This window comes from Citrus clementina, unplaced genomic scaffold (assembly GCF_000493195.1).
Source record: "Citrus clementina cultivar Clemenules unplaced genomic scaffold, Citrus_clementina_v1.0 scaffold_4, whole genome shotgun sequence".
NCBI lineage: Eukaryota > Viridiplantae > Streptophyta > Magnoliopsida > Sapindales > Rutaceae > Citrus > Citrus x clementina.
This window is the reverse complement of record NW_006262274.1, coordinates 23,088,736-23,106,826: the sequence shown is the minus strand read 5'-3', so window position 1 is coordinate 23,106,826 and position 18,091 is coordinate 23,088,736. Positions and strand designations below refer to the sequence as shown.

The following is an 18,091-nucleotide window of genomic DNA, read 5'->3' as shown; positions in this document are numbered from 1 at the left end:
GGGTCAATTAAAAAAAAAAACAAAAAAAATCCAGACATGCGAAGGCAATAACATATCAAATGGAGTACACTTATTCAGGATCCAGCTACGGTACCGTACCACTGGTTTTGTCTTTTGTGCCAGTAGTATTGTAAAATTTCATTGAACCCCTTTCATTCAATTAAACTTTACCTCATAAATATTAAATTAATTTCTATTGCATCCATATAAACATTATAATTAGCACATTATACTATTTGTTATTTATACATTTTTCTTTTATATTGCATATTTATCACAATACCCCTCTCTTTATCACAAATACCAGCTAACCCGACCCGAATTTCGTTTCCATTTCCGTCCACGCCACCGGCCGAGGTTGGTACCGATCGGAAGATCGTGTGACGCCGATCATCTCCACGCCATCCTTGTCACAAAAATAACTGGTTCAACCCGACCCAGATTTTATTTCCGTTTTCAGCAACTCCACCGGCCAAGGTTGGTACCAATCGGAAGCTTGTGCGACGCCGATCATCTCCATGCCATCCTTGTCGCCGTAAAGCATTCAGAAAGCTGTCGATCGAAGTCGTGAAAAGTCACAGAATCCCCGCTTCAATTCGTCGCAGTTTCTCCGGTTTCTGGTGACGCCACCACTTGGGTTTTGTTCTCCACAGTTTCCTCTGTCTTTTCTGACCAACCACAGCTATCGGAGGAGGCGATTTGCCGTTGATCGACCTTTGAAGGATTCACGGGTTTAGGAGAAATGAACTTAATATTTGTGAAGCAAAATTAAAATAAGAATAAGTGAAATGCCTTCATGATATTTTACACAAAAAAAAGACAAAAACGGTGGCATGGTGCCACCGTTGCACGATAGGCGAGTCCGTCTTATTCCATGCAAGTCAACTCAATGGTGTTGACTTACAAACGTAATGAGGTTGAAGGCAAGTTGCAGGCGTGACGTCGGTCCGCGAGACAGCCACTTCCGGTGGATTGGCAACGATCTAGTGCCAATTCAGAGAATTCAATTTCAGGTCGTCGAAAAGAAAAGAACGTTAAAGAATAATTTGCCGAGGTTAAAATGTAATTAATTTTTAAATGTCAACTTTTTTTTATAACTTTTGTGGGTAAAAACGAGGAAGAATCCCACAAAAAATTTAGCTTAACTTTTAATTGTAAAACTTTTTTAAATGCTGGCACCACATGGCATGGCATTAAATTATTGGCTTAGAGCACCAATTCACTGTGCTGATCTGTAGCTCCTGGAGCATAGAAGACTTTCTCCTTGGCTGTCCTAGACGACTAGCATTAAACAGTGGGAGAAAAAAAAAAAAAACTTATATGGACTAACATGTTGAGTTAGGTGCACAAACTAATGATATTTTGTCATATAGTAAAGTAGTAGGTTACATACATTGTAGTATTTATTAGTATTTTTAATATTAAATTTAATATATTCCACTTTGAGTAAGAACCCATTATTCTAACATGTGATAAAACACACTGTGTCTATGAGAATGGGACAGTCCCACTTTAATTCTAATTGCTTTCAAATCTTAACGACCATGGCCCCTTCGCATTTTGCATTATAAACCAACCTATCCTATTAGGATATTGTAGTTTTGAAAAAAAAATTTGAAAAATAAGGCAGAGAGGTAGGTATTGGATAAAGTTTAACTTGCTAATTTTCCTTCCAATGCAAGTGGCTAACTAGAGAAAGTTTATTGAAAGCCACTTAATCGAGGCAGGCTAGTGGGGGTTGTAGCTTGAAAAAGAAATGTTTGTTTATCAACGATAAATTAATATGTGAAATGTGCATGCACTTCATTTGCAGCCACCGGGAAACATCCGCCAGCTACAGTATTGAGTGACGTGTGTTCCAAAAATGCTCAAAATTTTTGAGTTTCGCCATAACTGAGAAATTTCTGCTTTCCCTCTTCAAACAAGGAATGCGGCTTATTGAGTTAATCATGTCGTTATTTTCTTGTTAAGTCTTTATTCACCATGGTTGCCTGCGGAGTGCTTTCTGTTAGCATAATATTGATATATAAATAAATTTTCTAATTAATTGTTAAACGGGTCGTATCTTGCACAACCGATTCTTTCTCCCATTTAATTTGTCTTACTGAAACTGAACATTGGTTTCCTTATCGATCATACAACTGTTGAGTGTTGAATTTTACCCCCACAACCCATCTCCTTACATAAAATTAATCTTGTTTGATTTGACAAGTAGTTAAGTGCATGTACTTGATAGTAATGGTGTGCCATGTTTGCAGTTTAGTTTCATTGCATATAAGGTAAGGTCTCAGCTTGGGGAATTCACAGTAATGATGAGTTGACATGATATATGTCTTCACTCTGCACACTGTATTTGAAAATTCTTTGGTTCAAATGTTCCATCATTACATAAAGAATTGAATGTTTCCCATATGGGATTGTGACTGAAACCGGAAAAAAGCTTCAAACATTTAGAAATAAGCTCGTGCCTTTTAGTTTTTCACATCTGGGAAATGAGGAGGAGGCCTGAATTAATATGCTTTGCAGCTTTAGTCAATCTTGTAACACTTCCTTTCCCTAGTGGGATTCCTGCTTTATCCTTATCAACTTTCTTTTATTTCACAACTAGATATAAATTTAATAGGCAAATTTCAGAGGATGAAGATCTCTCTAACAATAAGACCTTCCGTGATACTTCTCATTTTTACACCTACTAAATTACGCAGCTCCTGCTTTATGATTTACAGGTTTCGCAGAAACATGGTAATTGCAAGATGGCCGACATGTGGCATTTTTGCTGTTGTTCCACTAGCTAGCAGCCAGCAGGATGATTTTCCAAGTGCCGTCCCCATTACTTTCACCACTTATGACACGACTCCTCATTTTTGAATCGTGAGACCAATTGCACTGTTTCCTCCTGCTAAAACAATGCTCAGATATGTGGTTTTGAGGTTTTCTAGCAGCATTCACATACATGGTGAAGTCAAGTTATTAATTTTCATCACCAGAATCCTTATCAATCATTCCCTTTGTACACTTTTGCAGACTTTTTAGACCACAAAGACCTTAGAGTGAAATCCAAAAGACTGTAGAGTTATGTTAAGTGTCGTGATATTATCAACAGCAAGCTCTATTAAAGATATGCCTCGAAGTGTAATTAAAAAGTAAAAAGTAGCCTTCTGTAGCAACCCCTGACTCGTCCTGATTCCTCTTTACAGCTTTAATCTTAATCAAATGATATTAGTATATAATCTTGTTGCATTAGTCAATCTTAGCACTCTGTGTGGCTCATAAATATGGTTTTAAATTCCTTTAGGATTTGTCCAGAAGAAAAGAAGGAAGATATAGATTGGATGAGCAATGAGAATTGGGGTGGCTGATGGTAGGGCCCATTGATAAATCAAATCAAAATGAAATGAAATGAGAAATCAATCAATCAGCTAACCCACCCACCATAAGCACAATAACTCAATCTAATCCCCTCTTATGGCCTCATTTTATATTTTTATTCCACATATTAAGATAGTTAAATGCTTGATGACAGCATGCCTACTTGGAATTCTTCTCCTAAAGCAAAAAAAGGAAGTGGGAACTGGGAATTTGGTTAGCATGAGAGATCTGTTGGTGGAAGAAAGTCTACCAATGGAAGATCAAGATCTTGGCTATAGACGATGGAATAAACAACGCAATCTAATAGTTTCCAATATGTCCTCAAAGTTACAAGTTTGTGGGGTCATTTTAGAACAACTGTCCAAAACAAATGCTTGCCTTATGTATACAATAATGTTAGTTGACGACTTGATTCACCAGAAAACATATGCTTTTGGGTATAAAATAATAGGCTTGCCTGCTCTAAGAAGATATGCCCAGATCTTCTTGAAGACCATTATAAGTATATATGCTTACATCATTACCCACTTCTATTATTCCCTTGTTTAGCAACTACTCTCCCTTATTATTATATTAGCTTTTGTAAAACATGGTCAAGATTTGATATATTAAGCCCATTTATAAAAGAACAAAAAGTGAAAAAAAAAAAAATGTGGGTGGAGGGATAATTGCAGAGAAGCCTCATTTGGTGCTGAATAATCACATTTCTACAGGTTTCAACATTGTATATACATTAGTGGATGGGACTGGGCACCCACTGCAATTAAATTTTACGTTTTAAATTAACATATTATATATGATAAGGTTGGATAAAGGACAATACATGAATCCACTGACTGATTTGTTAGTTTAATTAGTAAAATATCTTAGATATGCATTTAAGTACAGTGGAAGATTTGTTATGTTAATTTCAAAGTATAGCTTATAATAGCCCCTCTTCTTTCAGGTGATTGCATTTGCATCATTGCATCCCAGCTTTCTTAGCTTTGACTTTTGTAAATTATTAGTTATTATAATTGATAAAACTAAATAACTTTCATCCTCTCCTTAAGCATGGAATATATGTTATTAATCACCAAGTGGTACCATAATAGCATATATTTAATGAATATTATAATTGCTTCCAGACCATTATTCCTCATTAACAAAGCACACTGAATCCTCTTTGATGGAGAAAGCTTGAGGTGTTTCCACTGCAAATTTGAAAAAAAGTTATTAAAAAATCAATATTGCATGAGACGGCTTCTGTGATCTGACTTTTCTTTTTCTCTCTTTTTTTTATTGAACCTTAGTACGATTAAAATGCTGTTCATGATTATAAAACTATCCCCTATTTTAGATGCAATGCATTCTTGGAAGCCATAGAGTGTTTACTATAAAAGGAACACAAGCCAAACAACTCAATACTCAGCATCATCTGTGTCTTAACGTATAGGCCCTTTTATCACTGGCTACAAAAACAATATCATTCTTTGGGGAAAAAAAAAATCATCACATTTGAAGAGACATGGAAAAGGAGATGACTACTGTTTTTTCTCATACTTCAGATGGAGAAAATGCCTCTTCAGCCGGTTCCTGTGTTGAAAAGAAGCTCAGATTATTTGGGTTTGAGCTGAATCCATGCAACAACAACAACACCAACGACGAGACATGCCGCCTGAAAGGTTCTGCAGAAGGAGATGAAAGTGTCAACTCCTCAAACACTGCATCTTCTGGAAGTGAGAAACCTAGCAGCAGCAGGGATAAAAGCAGCCCCCCAACTGGTGAATCTGACTACAAAAAATTCGAGTGTCAGTATTGTTTCAAGGAGTTTGCAAACTCACAGGCATTGGGGGGTCACCAAAATGCCCATAAAAAGGAGAGAATGAAGAAGAAAAGATTGCAGCTTCAAGCCAGAAAGGCCAGCCTCAACTCTTACTTACAACCTTATCAAAACATGTACAACCTCAGTTTCAATAATACTTACCATGGCTCCAATACTGCATCTACATGGTTCTATGATCCTTCATGCTACCCTTGTGATAATCAATTCACTCTTTATGAAGAATCTCAAATTAGCTTCAATCCATACGATCAAGATCCTCGTGTATCAAAATGGTGTAGTACTGCTACCATACCAACTCAAACTCCATTTCATCAGCAAGATTCTACCCCCAGTATGTTCACTCGGACCGACAGATCCGGAGACCACACGCCTGCACTCATCATCAAGCCCTCTCCTTTGTCTGCCGCGGCTTCTAAGCAAAGCTGTAAATCTTTGGATCTTCAGTTAGGTCTCAGCTTGGAAGGCGGCGTATGAAGTACTATCTATACCATACGACCCCAGCTACTCCAACATTGTAAATCCAGCGTTTGCTCGCTGTAACTCACCCAAGGAAAAAAAAAAAAATGATCGGTGATATTGTAAGATTCATGCAATTACGTACGTTCATCAAGTTCAATCTGAAATTATTATGAATGTCACACAAACACATGCTATCGATCACGTTTGCATCCATTTCAAGATACGGCAATTCCTTGAACTTAAGACAGTTCAAAACAATACGGGAGCTACAGTATTTTCTTCATTTATTTTAGTTGACAAAAATTCGTCTCGGTGGTGCATATAATTGATTGAGAATCGATTGTTTTTCTCATGGGCGCCGCCCCCCCCCCCCCCCCCTTTTTTTTTTTAATAAATTTTATCATCAGGTACATACGTATATATATACACATACACAAATACATACATACATATATATATATATACACACACATACTTGTGTCCATGTGTCGACCTTTAATTCAACTTCTTGGCGACGCACTGCTATCTATATAAAAATTAAAATAAAATTTTAAAGACGATCAACCTCGAAATTTTTCAAGACAAAGTTACCAGGTTCACATTTTTGACCGATTATTAAAAGTCCTAAAAAAAAAAAAAAAAAGATGAACCCGGCTGACCAGCTGTAATTAAGCATTATAATATTATTCGATAATAAATAAACTTCCACAGAGAAGATCTCAAATCTAGCCACATTATCAACAAGTTATTATCAGAAACTAATAAATATTGCGGCAGCTCTCACTGTACACAACAACTGATTATTATTTTTTAAAATATTTTTTTAAGTATTGAAATATTTGATTGAATAGCTTTGTGGATACAAATATATACTTATTTGAATGATTCTTCGAGGTCAAGTTTGGTTGATTGCTAATAATAATATCGGTTGTGATTTATTTAATTCGCAGTGACGTAGAGTTTAAGATTAGGTTCGTTCATAGCAATAATTGGTGGAAGTTCGGAACTAAAATTTTTTTCTATCAAAATTTGAAACGTGCACAAATTTCTTAACAATAATAAAAACTTAAGCCCTTTGTTCCTTACAAGCATTGTATTTGATTCATTGCAATCAAGCATTTCTAGTGGAGATAATTGGTCTCCTTTCGCTCAATAAAAATATGTCACGCATTTAAAATATTCAAGTGGATAAATAAAAGATAAATCGGTACGTCACATTTAAAATTGTATAGTGCTTATTTTGAGCTTGTTAGTTGGACTGATTAATAAATCACATTTTTAAATATCCAACTGGTCATTGCCGCCAAGGTTCTTTGAATTATGTACAAACCCTAACGAATTATTAATGAAATGGACTCGTTATTCCAATTAAATTTTTTTTAAAATATTGGGTTAACGTATTATGGGATACATGCATTCCAAGTACGCCATTAATAACAATAATTGTAAATCTTTACATAGAATAATAAATATATGTGCTTTCATCTTTGATAATTCAGCGCATGTAGATGGAATATATTAGTGAAATTTAAAGATTTTGTTTTAGATTCTTGGGGCCCAGGCGGTTGAATGTGTGTTGGCTGGAACAAAATAAAATAAAACAAAACAATAGATGTATGATATAATAAAGAAACAGCTAAAATAACTTATGTGACAAGTTAACAAGAACTATTCTAATAAAAAAATTATTAAGTTAGATAAGTAGATTGACGTGGGTACAATAGAATTGTAATCGTTATTCTAGAAGTTAGGCATAACACGGTATTAGCGTTTTCACTGAATAAATCAAAATGCGAATATTAAAAGGCCATTGGGTCTCCGATGTTCAACTATTTTAATAATAATGTAATAAATAAGAAGATCGATTTGTGAACAACCACTTTTATAGTATTAGTAGTATATATATTGCGTAAGACATCAAGAGAAAATTGGCGCAAAAGAGAATCCTTTCCTCTACTGATAGAGCACATAATAGATTATAGCTTCATTTAGATTTTGAGATAACTCATTAGCTCTTTCAGCTCATCCTCCATCTCATAGTTGGCTATATCAACGAAAATGATGATAATTCCTCTATATAAAAGTTGATCTAGGCCAATAACTTTTCATATATGAGTTTTGAGGTTTTAGATCTATAAATAAATAATTTATTTATCAGGGAATATAGACATATAAAAAGTAACCTTCGTAAATCTAGATTTGGGTGGAAAAAAACTATTATATATATATATATATATAGAGAGAGAGAGAGAGAGAGAGAGAGCAAAGTTTCAATGATCTTATAGTGCATGCGTCAGAGTTCAATATTACAAAGGGTTCAATTGGAATTGTTTTTAAGAGATTTAAAAGTGATTTTATAAAGATAAAAGCTAATTTTTGTGTTTGATAAATTTTTTTTAAAAACGACTTTGGACAGAATCACCTCATCATATAGAATTTGATTTTGAAAATCACTTTTATACTTAATATGATTCTATATATATTCTCAAATATATTATAAAAATTTAAAATTATCCTTAGTTAGAGACTTGTTGATATAAATTAACAAACTTCATCTCTACTTAAAAACTTTCGTAGAATGAGGAATCAAAATGTTTTAAATTATATACCAAATGTTCTGGTAAATGATTTGTCATTCATTCAGTGATTAATAATTTTTGAAAATTTTTAGGGGAATTAATTATATTACGCTACCATTCAATTGATAAACATTATATCATTGAAAATGGAATTGTCACATTAGATAAGAAGGTATTTTGAGACTCTTCTGAGGTATTGACTCGGCTGGTTGGATCAACAGCAATATTCTAACTGGGCTTGCTGTCATGTCATTGCATTAAAGTTCTGGGCTGGTTTGGATCAACAGCAACACCCACTCAGATTGATTCTGAAAACACTTGACCTACATCTGAGTACCCCCTTTTCTCATATGAAAATGAAATGATCTTTCATTGCATAATTGCATTGAAGTTCTCAAAATCCAAACGAGGGGTACATTTAGCATTACACCATAATTTTAGTTTTAGCTCAAAACACGAGGCTTAAGCCTTTATTATGTATATACACACAAATAATGATAATAAAGGTGTTAAATCTTTGTCTTCGGTAAGAGACAAATTAAAGAATTTGAGTTCACACTTTTTGTTAGGTAAAAAGTCAGCCTCCCCCCGGCAATATTGATGGTGAAATTATTGTCACTTCTCCTCGGAATCAATAATTGAATCAAATAATTACAGACGTCTCCCTTACAACTCCATTACATTCCACGCTTTCATTGTTGTTCACAGGATTTTGTCAATAATGGCTAACCATTACATAATTGCGTCTTCTTAATTCTTAAATAAGAAACGCTCGACAGTAGTGAGCTTCACTTGAACCGCATTTCAATTCTCGGCGCATGATTCTGCGCGTGGTGCGGCTGGAAACATATCATTTCCGAAATATATATCTCTGTCAGATGGGGACCTCGGACTTAGTTTGAAAGATAATCATGCCCGCTGGCTCTCTAAGAATCTTCTTACCAAAATGTACATGACTTCGCCTGAGATGTAACATTATAATAACAATAATAATGCGTGTGGATAAATTAGCGAGGCGGATTCACTTTCCTCATAACAGAAGAAAAAGGCAGAAAGACAACGATCGCATTGTATTTTAATAGTTCTAGTGGGTTCAGTGAACAGCCCTAAAGATAGGAACTAGGAATTAATTATTTGAAAACTAGTCAATGATGGCTCAGAAAAAAAAATCTTGACATGACATTGGTCTCTTTTGGATAATTATAAGCAGGATAACATTATTGTAGTCCGTAGAAGGTAAAAATCACATTCGTCCAACCAAATTCCAAAGCAGTTGCAATGAATCATCAAAACGACAAAAGAAAAAAAAAATGAGGGGGGTTAATCACAAAACAACTATTATGGCACGCAAAGGATTCAGGAACATGCGATACTAAAGAAAGGGCAGCTATAACCACTAGGGCCTGGTTTAATGGTTAGAGTCCGCACAGAAGATTAAAATATGAGCGATGTTGTATAAGATTTGATGTAAATTAGTCTCAGTAATTATAAATTTGTAAATATTCTGAATAATAATCTCTTAAAAAAAGAAGAAGAAAGGGCAGCTATTTATAACTTAAAAGTGGAGCTTTTTGGCCATTGCCATTGCCAGCCAATTGTGACAAATCATTTTGCCATTGGACTTCTTCTTCTCCAGATGATTAGGAAAGTGCCGCAAATATTATGTCACATGCCAACAACAGTGAGTTAAAAGTTCACACAAACGTCACAACACAACGCCTGAATTCGATCGTATCGGCGGGCATACACTATCAAAATTTTGCTTTGTTACCTACAGACTACAGTTGGTTGATAGTATTTAATAAAATTTCAATTTTAATTTGTTATGGGAATTCTTGTTGTGTTAATGTTTCGCTTTCGTGGGAATCGTCTTTTTCTCGTGGGCTCATTTAATATCAGTTCGGGAGGGATCGCTCTGTAAGTAATTAATTAATTAATTATTATTATTATTATTAATTATAAATGAAATTTCATTGCAGTGTTTTGACAGCATTTATTTCATTAGCTTTTAAATTATTTTTTAGTCCATTTAGTACCATGATATTAAAAATTGGCAATCGAAATCACTGTCTAACCTACAACAGCTATTTAGTATTTATAAAGAACCTTCGCCATGTTTGGAATTAACAACGCCGCATACGTAATAATCTGGATAAGAAAATGATCATAATTGCTTTAAAAGGAAGAAAATCATTTGCTGTACTTTAAAAAAAAAAAAAAAAAAAGGGATGGAAATTAGTGATCATCTAATCAACGTTTAATTGTAAAGTTTCTACTCAAAGTCTGCCCCATTAACTGCGATATAAATGAATTACTTTTTCAGCTTTGATTACGGCAATCAAATCTCCCACACTCTCCCGTCATTTAAATTAAAGCCACCCACCTCTTTCAAACGGTGCGTATTATCCATCGTGACTTCATGCGGCCCAAAACCCTCGCACGCGCACACTCACGTGCCGACATCTGATACCCGTGCGCATTACACACGCTGCGTATTTTACCGAATACAGTAATTTTTTAAAAAAATTTAACAGTAAGAAATAACGAAATCACAGCTAATTTGTAAAATCCCCTCCATTTTCTCGTTCTCCAGTCGCTTTTGTCCTCTTCAGCAACAGCTTGGATGTTCCATCAAGTCTAGTCTAGGGTTTCCTTATTCTTTTCTCACCAGTCTGTTATTTTTCCGAGAAAAGATTAAGAAAAAAAAATGCGAGAGAATTTGGGAGGAACAATTGTTTGTTTTTCGTTTTCGTCTAAAAAAAATTTTCTGTCTCGGTAGTGGTTTCTAGGGCCTTTGAGTGGAGTTTTTTCACGTTCTTTTATTGAAAATGCCGGCTCAACGATCCAAGTCCGAGAGAAGCGATGCGGGAAAGCAGCTCCGGCGGGACCCCTACGAGGTTCTCGGCGTCTCCAGGAACTGTACGGATCAAGAAATCAAGAGCGCCTACAGGAAAATGGCTCTAAAGTATGTCTTTTTTTTTTAAAAGGTTTTTTTCTTCTTTGTGGCGTTTTCATCGTGTAATTCATTTGCTACCGTGAAGTTCTTTGTTTAAGTATTTTATTCAAAATAAATTGTTTTATTGTTATTGTTAATATATGATTTGAATTTGCTCGTGTTAATGTAGACATTGCGATGGTAAATACTAAATAATATGAATATATCAGAGTAAGAAGAAGAATTAAAATGAGCTAGATTTTGAAGTGACATAGTGTAGCTCGAAGTTGAGGCGGAACTTTGTCGCCTATGTTGGTGGTTGGGAAGTTTACAGTCTGTTGGTGATTGCTTAGGTCAAAGTTATGGGCTTAACATAGTCATTACCTCGGTCCCTTGTCTCATGGCAGAATGCAGATCCCGCTAATTTGCTATCTGAATGGAGAAGATTAAGGAAACTAGTTATGAGAAACAATGGCACTTCATCGAGTGAGATATATAGATAGCTCAAGGATACTTGCTATTAGTGTTGCTGGTCTTTTGTAGTTTTAATGACGACATCTCTAACCTGTATAATAATCGAGATAGAGTAAAAGTCTGAAGGTGCAACTTTGATTTACTGATTTTGTCATTCAAACCAGCTTTGCATTGCATTTTAACTTTGAAAAGGAGCAATGTGTTCTGTTAATGTGGTCGTTTTATACTTTAGTCTCGTGTAGTGTGGTCGAGGTGCCTCAGTTCTAGGATGATTATCTTAAATTTTCTCTTCAATGAGCACCACCATGGAAGTCATGATATTTGAGCTGGAAATGGCTAGTTCTTTATGCACAAGGTGGTTTTTAATGCTGGAACTGTCAAGAAAAGTTGTACTTAAAAAATTAATTGGAGAATGCTAGTGTGAAAATTGATTTCAATATGATCATATTAGTATACTGGTTCTTGTTCAGAGGAGCTCTGCCAGATCAAATGTTGTGACTGCATTATTATGGATCATGGACATTGAAACCACATTGAGAAAAGCTTGGAAAATCAGAAGTCTTGACTACATTTTTTATTGATGACAAAAGATACTGGATTATGAACTAAGAACCTGGTAAGACAAAGGCAGCCTTTACAAAAATAAGTTGCAGAGAATGGTGCTTTAAAACTTTCTTATCAATTGGAAAAAAAAAAAAATGTGGTACTTTCAAACAGAGCCCATTAGAAAGTGACATACTACACAGAAATATATCACATTTTACCTTAAAAGTAGTGCTCAGTGATCTTTGTTTTTCCAAGAAGCTGTAACTTTGTAAAAATAATGTGTATAGTCTCTATTAGTTAATCACATACTGCATAAAAACTATAAAGAAATGATAAAAAAAATAATGTGTATAGTCTCTATTAGTTAATCACATACTGTAGTAACTTTTTAGCATATGCATTTTCTTTTGGGGGGGCGCTAGTCTGGGGGGCTAGCCTTGATAGGTACCTGTCCGTAAAAAGGCATGTTGGACACACTCCTCATACCATCCATAGAGATGTCATATTTGTTCGACATTTAAGCTCCAGTCATTTTGAATTGTTCGGTCAAGACAGCAATCATTAGCCCTTCTTGATATTTCCTTTGATGCTTTTCTGGCTTTTTAGTTCCAATTTCATTGTAAGGCGTGGTGTATTGATTGTAAATGACATGACAAGATGCATTTATTATTTACTGTTTTATTTTCTTCCACATAGTATTTTTTTGTTTCTTCCATTTATTTGATGATATATATTATTGTAAATGCTAACATATAACTGTTATAGGTACCATCCTGATAAGAATGCAAATGACCCTGTAGCAGCTGATATTTTTAAGGAGGTTACATTTTCCTATAATATCTTGTCAGATCCTGACAAAAGACGACAGTATGACACCGCTGGTTTTGAGGTGAGATGAACACAAGGGGCTAATTTGTGATTTTATTTTTAATGATTTCATCAACTATTTCAATCATACATTTGGATACGTGGGTTAGCATGAAATCAGTTGTGGATGTGATGATAATTTTCCATAGGCTGTTGAATCAGAAAGTCAAGAATTGGAGCTAGATCTTTCTAGTTTGGGAGCTGTGAACACCATGTTTGCTGCACTTTTTAGGTATATTCTTTGTGAATATTTTCTTCTATTCTTTAGAACTTTTCTGCAACTTGTGAAATCATTCCAATGATTTGAGTGGAATGGCTTTTTCAAAATAGTAAACTTGGTGTGCCAATCAAGACCACTGTATCGGCTACTGTCTTGGAGGAGGCACTTAATGGCATGGTAACTGTTCGTCCACTACTGCTTGATCAACATATAACCAGGAAGGTAGGCATTCTTATTTCTTAGCTGCTACTGCTGTTAAGTTGTGTACTGATTGAATTGTTTTGCATCTGAACAGGTTGAAAAGCAATGTGCTCATTTCTATTCTGTTACAATAACAGAAGAGGAAGCACGGGCTGGATTCGTGTGCCGAGTGCAATCATCTGACAAAAGCAAATTCAAGGTTTATAAGAATTCTGTCTCTATTCCTCTGGGAACTATACACTCGTTTTCATCTTCTACACTGCTTTTCAGTTCTTTTTGAACGCAAGGCTTGACAAGCTAATAATAATTGTTCTTTAAACTAAATTCAAACTAGTGTGCTTTGTTTATTTTATATTTGTAGCGTTTGTAAAATCAAATAATAACAGGGATAAGGAACTTTGGATACACCACGTGTAACTTTTAGTTATAGTTAAACTTTAGTAGAACCATCTTTCGATTGAGTAGCAAGAGAAAGTATGTGCAGCCTGGGTAACTTCTTTTCACAACTCATATAGACCTTATTTTTTTAAAAAAAATTAAAAAAGCAAGTGGTATTTTGGCGCTCATAAACTTTTGGAATATTGTTGTTATCACTTTATTAATACTAATTGTCTATTTTCTGAATTACTTAATGCATTATTAGTCAAAGGCTGATCATTTCTGTGAAGAGCTAATTGCACATATGCTAGCATGCTTCTTTCTTTGGTTGACCACAAAGGACTGTTGTATCCATATCCTCTTGAGTATAAAAATCTTTCATATGGAATCAGGAATTGGTGAAATTTCAGTCCTACTTGTTTATTGTCTGATTTCTTATGTGCTATATTGTAAAATTTATATTTTATTTCATCTTTTCTCCTAAAGCAGGTGTTCTAACTCATTGGCTTTGTGCAGTTATTGTACTTTGATCGGGAAGGGACTGGTGGACTGAGCCTTGCACTTCAGGTATTGAGCAGGTTTCTTTTCCTTTTTTTAATCTCCTTTTGTGAAGTATAGATAACATACACACTCCTTTTATATATTTTTTCCCTCTCTGTAACATTGCGCTCACATTGTTTATGATGATTTCTTTCTGGTGTAGGAGGATTGCACAAAAACTGGAAAGGTTACGTCTGCTGGCATGTATTTTCTTGGTTTCCCAGTTTACCGGTTGGATCAAACAGCCACCTCGGTGAGTTGATTGTGTTGTAAATAAATCTTAATTTATTTTCATCTCCACGTTTATGTTTTACTATTTCTCTCGGTTTGGAATTATTGTGGCTCTAGATGGCTGCTGCAAAAGATCCAGATGCTGCCTTCTTTAAAAAACTGGATGGGTTTCAGCCCTGTGAAATAACTGAATTGAAGGCTGGCACCCATGTGTTTGCTGTTTATGGTCAGTTCCTTAGCTTTTCTGTTCAGTTAGATTTCTTTTCCAAATAATGCATTTGGTGAAACCTTACCAACTGCCTTTTTATTCTGTCACATATCTTTTAGGTGACAATTTTTTTAAAAGTGCAAGCTACATGATAGAAGCCCTTTGTGCTGCCCCTTTTACAGAAGAAAAAGAGAATCTTAGAGCTGTAGAAGCTGAAATTCTGTCTAAAAGAGCGGAACTATCAAAGTTTGAGAGTGAATACAGAGAGGTGGAAACTTTGACACATCCAGTGCATATCCAATATTAAATCTTTATTTTAGTTATTCACTTGGAAATATTGACAGGTCCTGGCACAATTTACAGAGATGACCAGTAGATATGCACAAGAAATGCAAGCAGTAAGATTAACTTTGCGGAAACCTTGTGCCTGAACATCTTTTGAGAATTAGATTCATACATTTGTAGTTGCTTAAATGCAATTTGCTTTGTAGATTGATGAGCTTCTAAAGCAGAGAAATGAAATTCATGCCTCGTACACAACTGCCCCGCCAATGAAGCGGAGTGCGAGTAAGAATAGAAGTCGAGGCTCCCCCAAGGAGACTAAAGAAGAAGGCCAAGTGAGAGATAAGAAACCTACAATGAGGGATAGACCGAAGAAGAAGAAGTGGTTCAATATCCACCTAAAAGCTGACAAGCGAAACAAATGCTAAAACAGGGTATGATTGTCATGTAAGCTTTCCTAAACTTGTTTCTATTTTAAATTTAATAGTAATTGAAGTAGGCTTTCACTTGTACTGTGCTAATTTAAAATAGTGTCGGACTCTACCACCCTTAGATGAAAACTTGCGCAATCATCCTATGTTTCGATGATTTGGCATCTGTATGAGCAAAGAAAGAGACTAAACGATTCCTACTTCAGCATACACTAGTCGATGACAAAGTGACGGCAAAAGTTGTGCTGATGGTGCAGTTTCTTGGGCATGTAAAGGATGAGAACAGCTCATTGTTATTGTAAAATTCCTTCGTTTTGTGTTGCCCAGGTCATTCTCTTGTTAACTTTTTCCCCTCAATTTTTAGGAGCGTTCATGTAAATGCATAAATGATTATTGAAGATTCTTCCTGTTACCTCTTTGCAAGGACTGTTTGATTTTAAAAGAAAAAAGAAAATTGAAAAATTAGTCCGCTTCAGGGGCATTCCACGTTTTGACCACCGTATGTTCATGTTAGTTTGCTGAGAGATCACCGTGATGCCTTATCATTTGTTTTCCATTTTTGGTGTTCGCATCACTATTTGCTTTGTGTATCTAGGCTCGTCTGTCTAAGTAACATTTGCGAGCGGTGGGGGTGGGGAAGTCACTTTTACCTGGAGAAAACCTGAAACATAGTACACCATAACTTTTTTTGTTTCCCTCTTTTTGAGGGTAGTTCACCATAATGTTCATTTTCTAAGGACATGGACGTCAACTTGCGACGCAGCACTCGACACTAATACTAAATAAAATCCCCAGCTACCCTATCATTCACCATTCAATTTTGTCCTTTTACAGATCCCCTAAATAACGATCTTTTGCCACTTGATGAGCATTCAAATTTGTAAACTCGTGGCATCTATGCCTCACCTCTCCATCATTTCCTTGCTTAAGATTATAAACACCGAGCTTCTCCATTGCGTTAGCAAACGCTTGAAAGAATGCTGTCTCATTGGCCGCATACAAATCCACAAACGGCTTAGTCCTACCGTCCACGGCTATATCTTGATCAGTTTGCAACAATCCCAACCCATGTTTCAGATTCTTGTAATACATGTTATCAAATTTTCCCGGCGTGAACACGTCAATAAATGCCGACATCTCAGGCTGCTTAGTGTAATTCTCACAAAGTTTCCGCAAACGATCGGCGTATTGAGGATTCATGGCAGGGTCAGATTGTGAAGTCTTGCTGAAGTTGAATATTCTGTCAGCAAACTCTTTGCAATGGGCGAATCCTATAGTGTGTCCACCAACAAGAGCAACCATTTCTTGCACTGAAAGCCCTTTAGAGCCGAAGACATCAATAATTTGAGATAACGAAAGATTAGTGGTAGGGATATTGCCTTGAACGTGAGAAGCATCAGAAACAATGCTATCTTTACGTCCCAAAAGGACTTTATAATGGGGGCCACCCACCATAACAAGAAGGTTACGCGTTGCCACAGAAATGATATCAGAACATGAGACAACGCCGGGACATTGTAGCTCAAGGGCTGTTTTTGCACGTGTTACTAGGTCAAACGCATCCCCCGGGAGGGGGAGGTTGACGTCGGCATCTCGCTCGGACTTATGGAAGGCGTTGGAGGTGATGAGGACGGATGCATCACAGCCGTCGACTAAGCAGTCATGGAGGAAGAGGCGGAGGACGCCGGCGGCTGTCGCGGGGGCAGAGAGTTGCTTGTCCGTAATGACTTGTTGCATTATTAGTGGGAACTGAGGGCATGTGCTGTTGTAGTAGTTAAGAGCAAGTTGGGATTGTGTGCGTTGAATAATTGTCAAGAAGGAACACGAGATCAGAACGATGGAAATGGAAGAGAATTGAGCCATCGTTTGGTATGATAATTGAAGAGAGCAAAAAACAAATGTGATGGGGAAATTAACGTTCATTTTCTTTTTCTTTAATTTCTTATATATTGTAGATTTTGTGGAAGAGAGAGTTTAAAGGATTACTTCCTAGTTGGTTCGCTCATACATACATGGTTTAGCTAGCGGTGACTGATTAAGGGGCTTGATGTGCCTATTTTAATTTGGTCAATAATATCCTTGTGGGGTGGCGAATTATTTAGAGGATTAATGGAAATATAGAAAACTTGAAATAGAACGATGCATCTTAAAATTATTTTTAATCGTATTCTAAAAATAATCGGTTATGAAGAAAATTAATTAAATGTTTGGTGAAATTGATTTTTAAAAGTACTATAAGTTTTAAAAACAGTCGTATGAATTTGATAAATGTTACTGTTGAAATGTTGTAAGAAAATTTATTTACACATTTATAAACATGTATATATAATAATTGATAATTAAAATAATTTTTTTATTCCATAAATTTTATTTTTTTTTATTTTACCATCTCAATAGAATTAGTAACAATAATAATCTTTTTAAATTTAATAATTTTATTTCCTAGCTAAACGAGGATAATTTTATATTTTAATAATATATGTGAGGATATATATGAACTTGTATTCATTATAAATTTGATTTTTAAAATCAAATTTTAAAAAATT

At 35.4% G+C, this 18,091-nt stretch overlaps 3 protein-coding genes across 7 annotated transcripts; 2 read left to right on the top strand and 1 right to left on the bottom strand.

The window, feature by feature from the left end:
• Window positions 1-4,830: 4,830 nt before the first annotated feature.
• On the top strand, window positions 4,831-5,739 carry LOC18043422 (zinc finger protein 5). The gene has a single exon (XM_006438428.2). The coding sequence runs from the start codon at window positions 4,877-4,879 to the stop codon at window positions 5,666-5,668; it is 792 nt and encodes a 263-aa protein (XP_006438491.1). The 5' UTR covers window positions 4,831-4,876; the 3' UTR covers window positions 5,669-5,739.
• Window positions 5,740-10,781: 5,042 nt separating this feature from the next.
• On the top strand, window positions 10,782-15,957 carry LOC18043421 (chaperone protein dnaJ 16). Of its 5 annotated transcripts, none has more exons than XM_024185905.1 (12): window positions 10,782-11,197; window positions 12,953-13,076; window positions 13,204-13,286; window positions 13,385-13,496; window positions 13,570-13,674; window positions 14,370-14,420; window positions 14,557-14,646; window positions 14,742-14,850; window positions 14,952-15,100; window positions 15,177-15,230; window positions 15,324-15,548; window positions 15,668-15,957. In XM_024185905.1, exons 1-11 carry the CDS (start codon window positions 11,061-11,063, stop codon window positions 15,540-15,542), a joined length of 1,233 nt encoding a protein of 410 aa, XP_024041673.1. In that variant the 5' UTR covers window positions 10,782-11,060; the 3' UTR covers window positions 15,543-15,548; window positions 15,668-15,957. The 5 variants fall into 5 exon arrangements, with proteins under 5 accessions (XP_024041673.1, XP_024041672.1, XP_024041670.1 ...); XM_024185904.1 differs by having other exon boundaries at window positions 15,646-15,957; XM_024185902.1 differs by having other exon boundaries at window positions 15,324-15,561.
• Window positions 15,958-16,005: 48 nt separating this feature from the next.
• Window positions 16,006-17,468, bottom strand: LOC18044918 (peroxidase 6). Its single transcript, XM_006438425.2, has one exon. The coding sequence runs from the start codon at window positions 17,466-17,468 to the stop codon at window positions 16,374-16,376; it is 1,095 nt and encodes a 364-aa protein (XP_006438488.2). The 3' UTR covers window positions 16,006-16,373.
• Window positions 17,469-18,091: the final 623 nt, after the last annotated feature.

What these genes read in the sequence shown, in the direction of transcription:
- LOC18043422 (XM_006438428.2), top strand. Translation starts at nt 4,877, where the DNA reads ATGGAAAAGGAGATGACTACTGTTTTTTCTCATACTTCAGATGGAGAA.
- LOC18043421 (XM_024185905.1), top strand. Translation starts at nt 11,061, where the DNA reads ATGCCGGCTCAACGATCCAAGTCCGAGAGAAGCGATGCGGGAAAGCAG. An exon ending in ATGTTTGCTGCACTTTTTAG is followed by an intron (nt 13,287 to 13,384) that starts GTATATTCTTTG and finishes TTTTCAAAATAG; the next exon opens with TAAACTTGGTGTGCCAATCA. An exon ending in CTGACAAAAGCAAATTCAAG is followed by an intron (nt 13,675 to 14,369) that starts GTTTATAAGAAT and finishes GGCTTTGTGCAG; the next exon opens with TTATTGTACTTTGATCGGGA.
- LOC18044918 (XM_006438425.2), bottom strand. Translation starts at nt 17,468, where the DNA reads ATGAACGTTAATTTCCCCATCACATTTGTTTTTTGCTCTCTTCAATTA.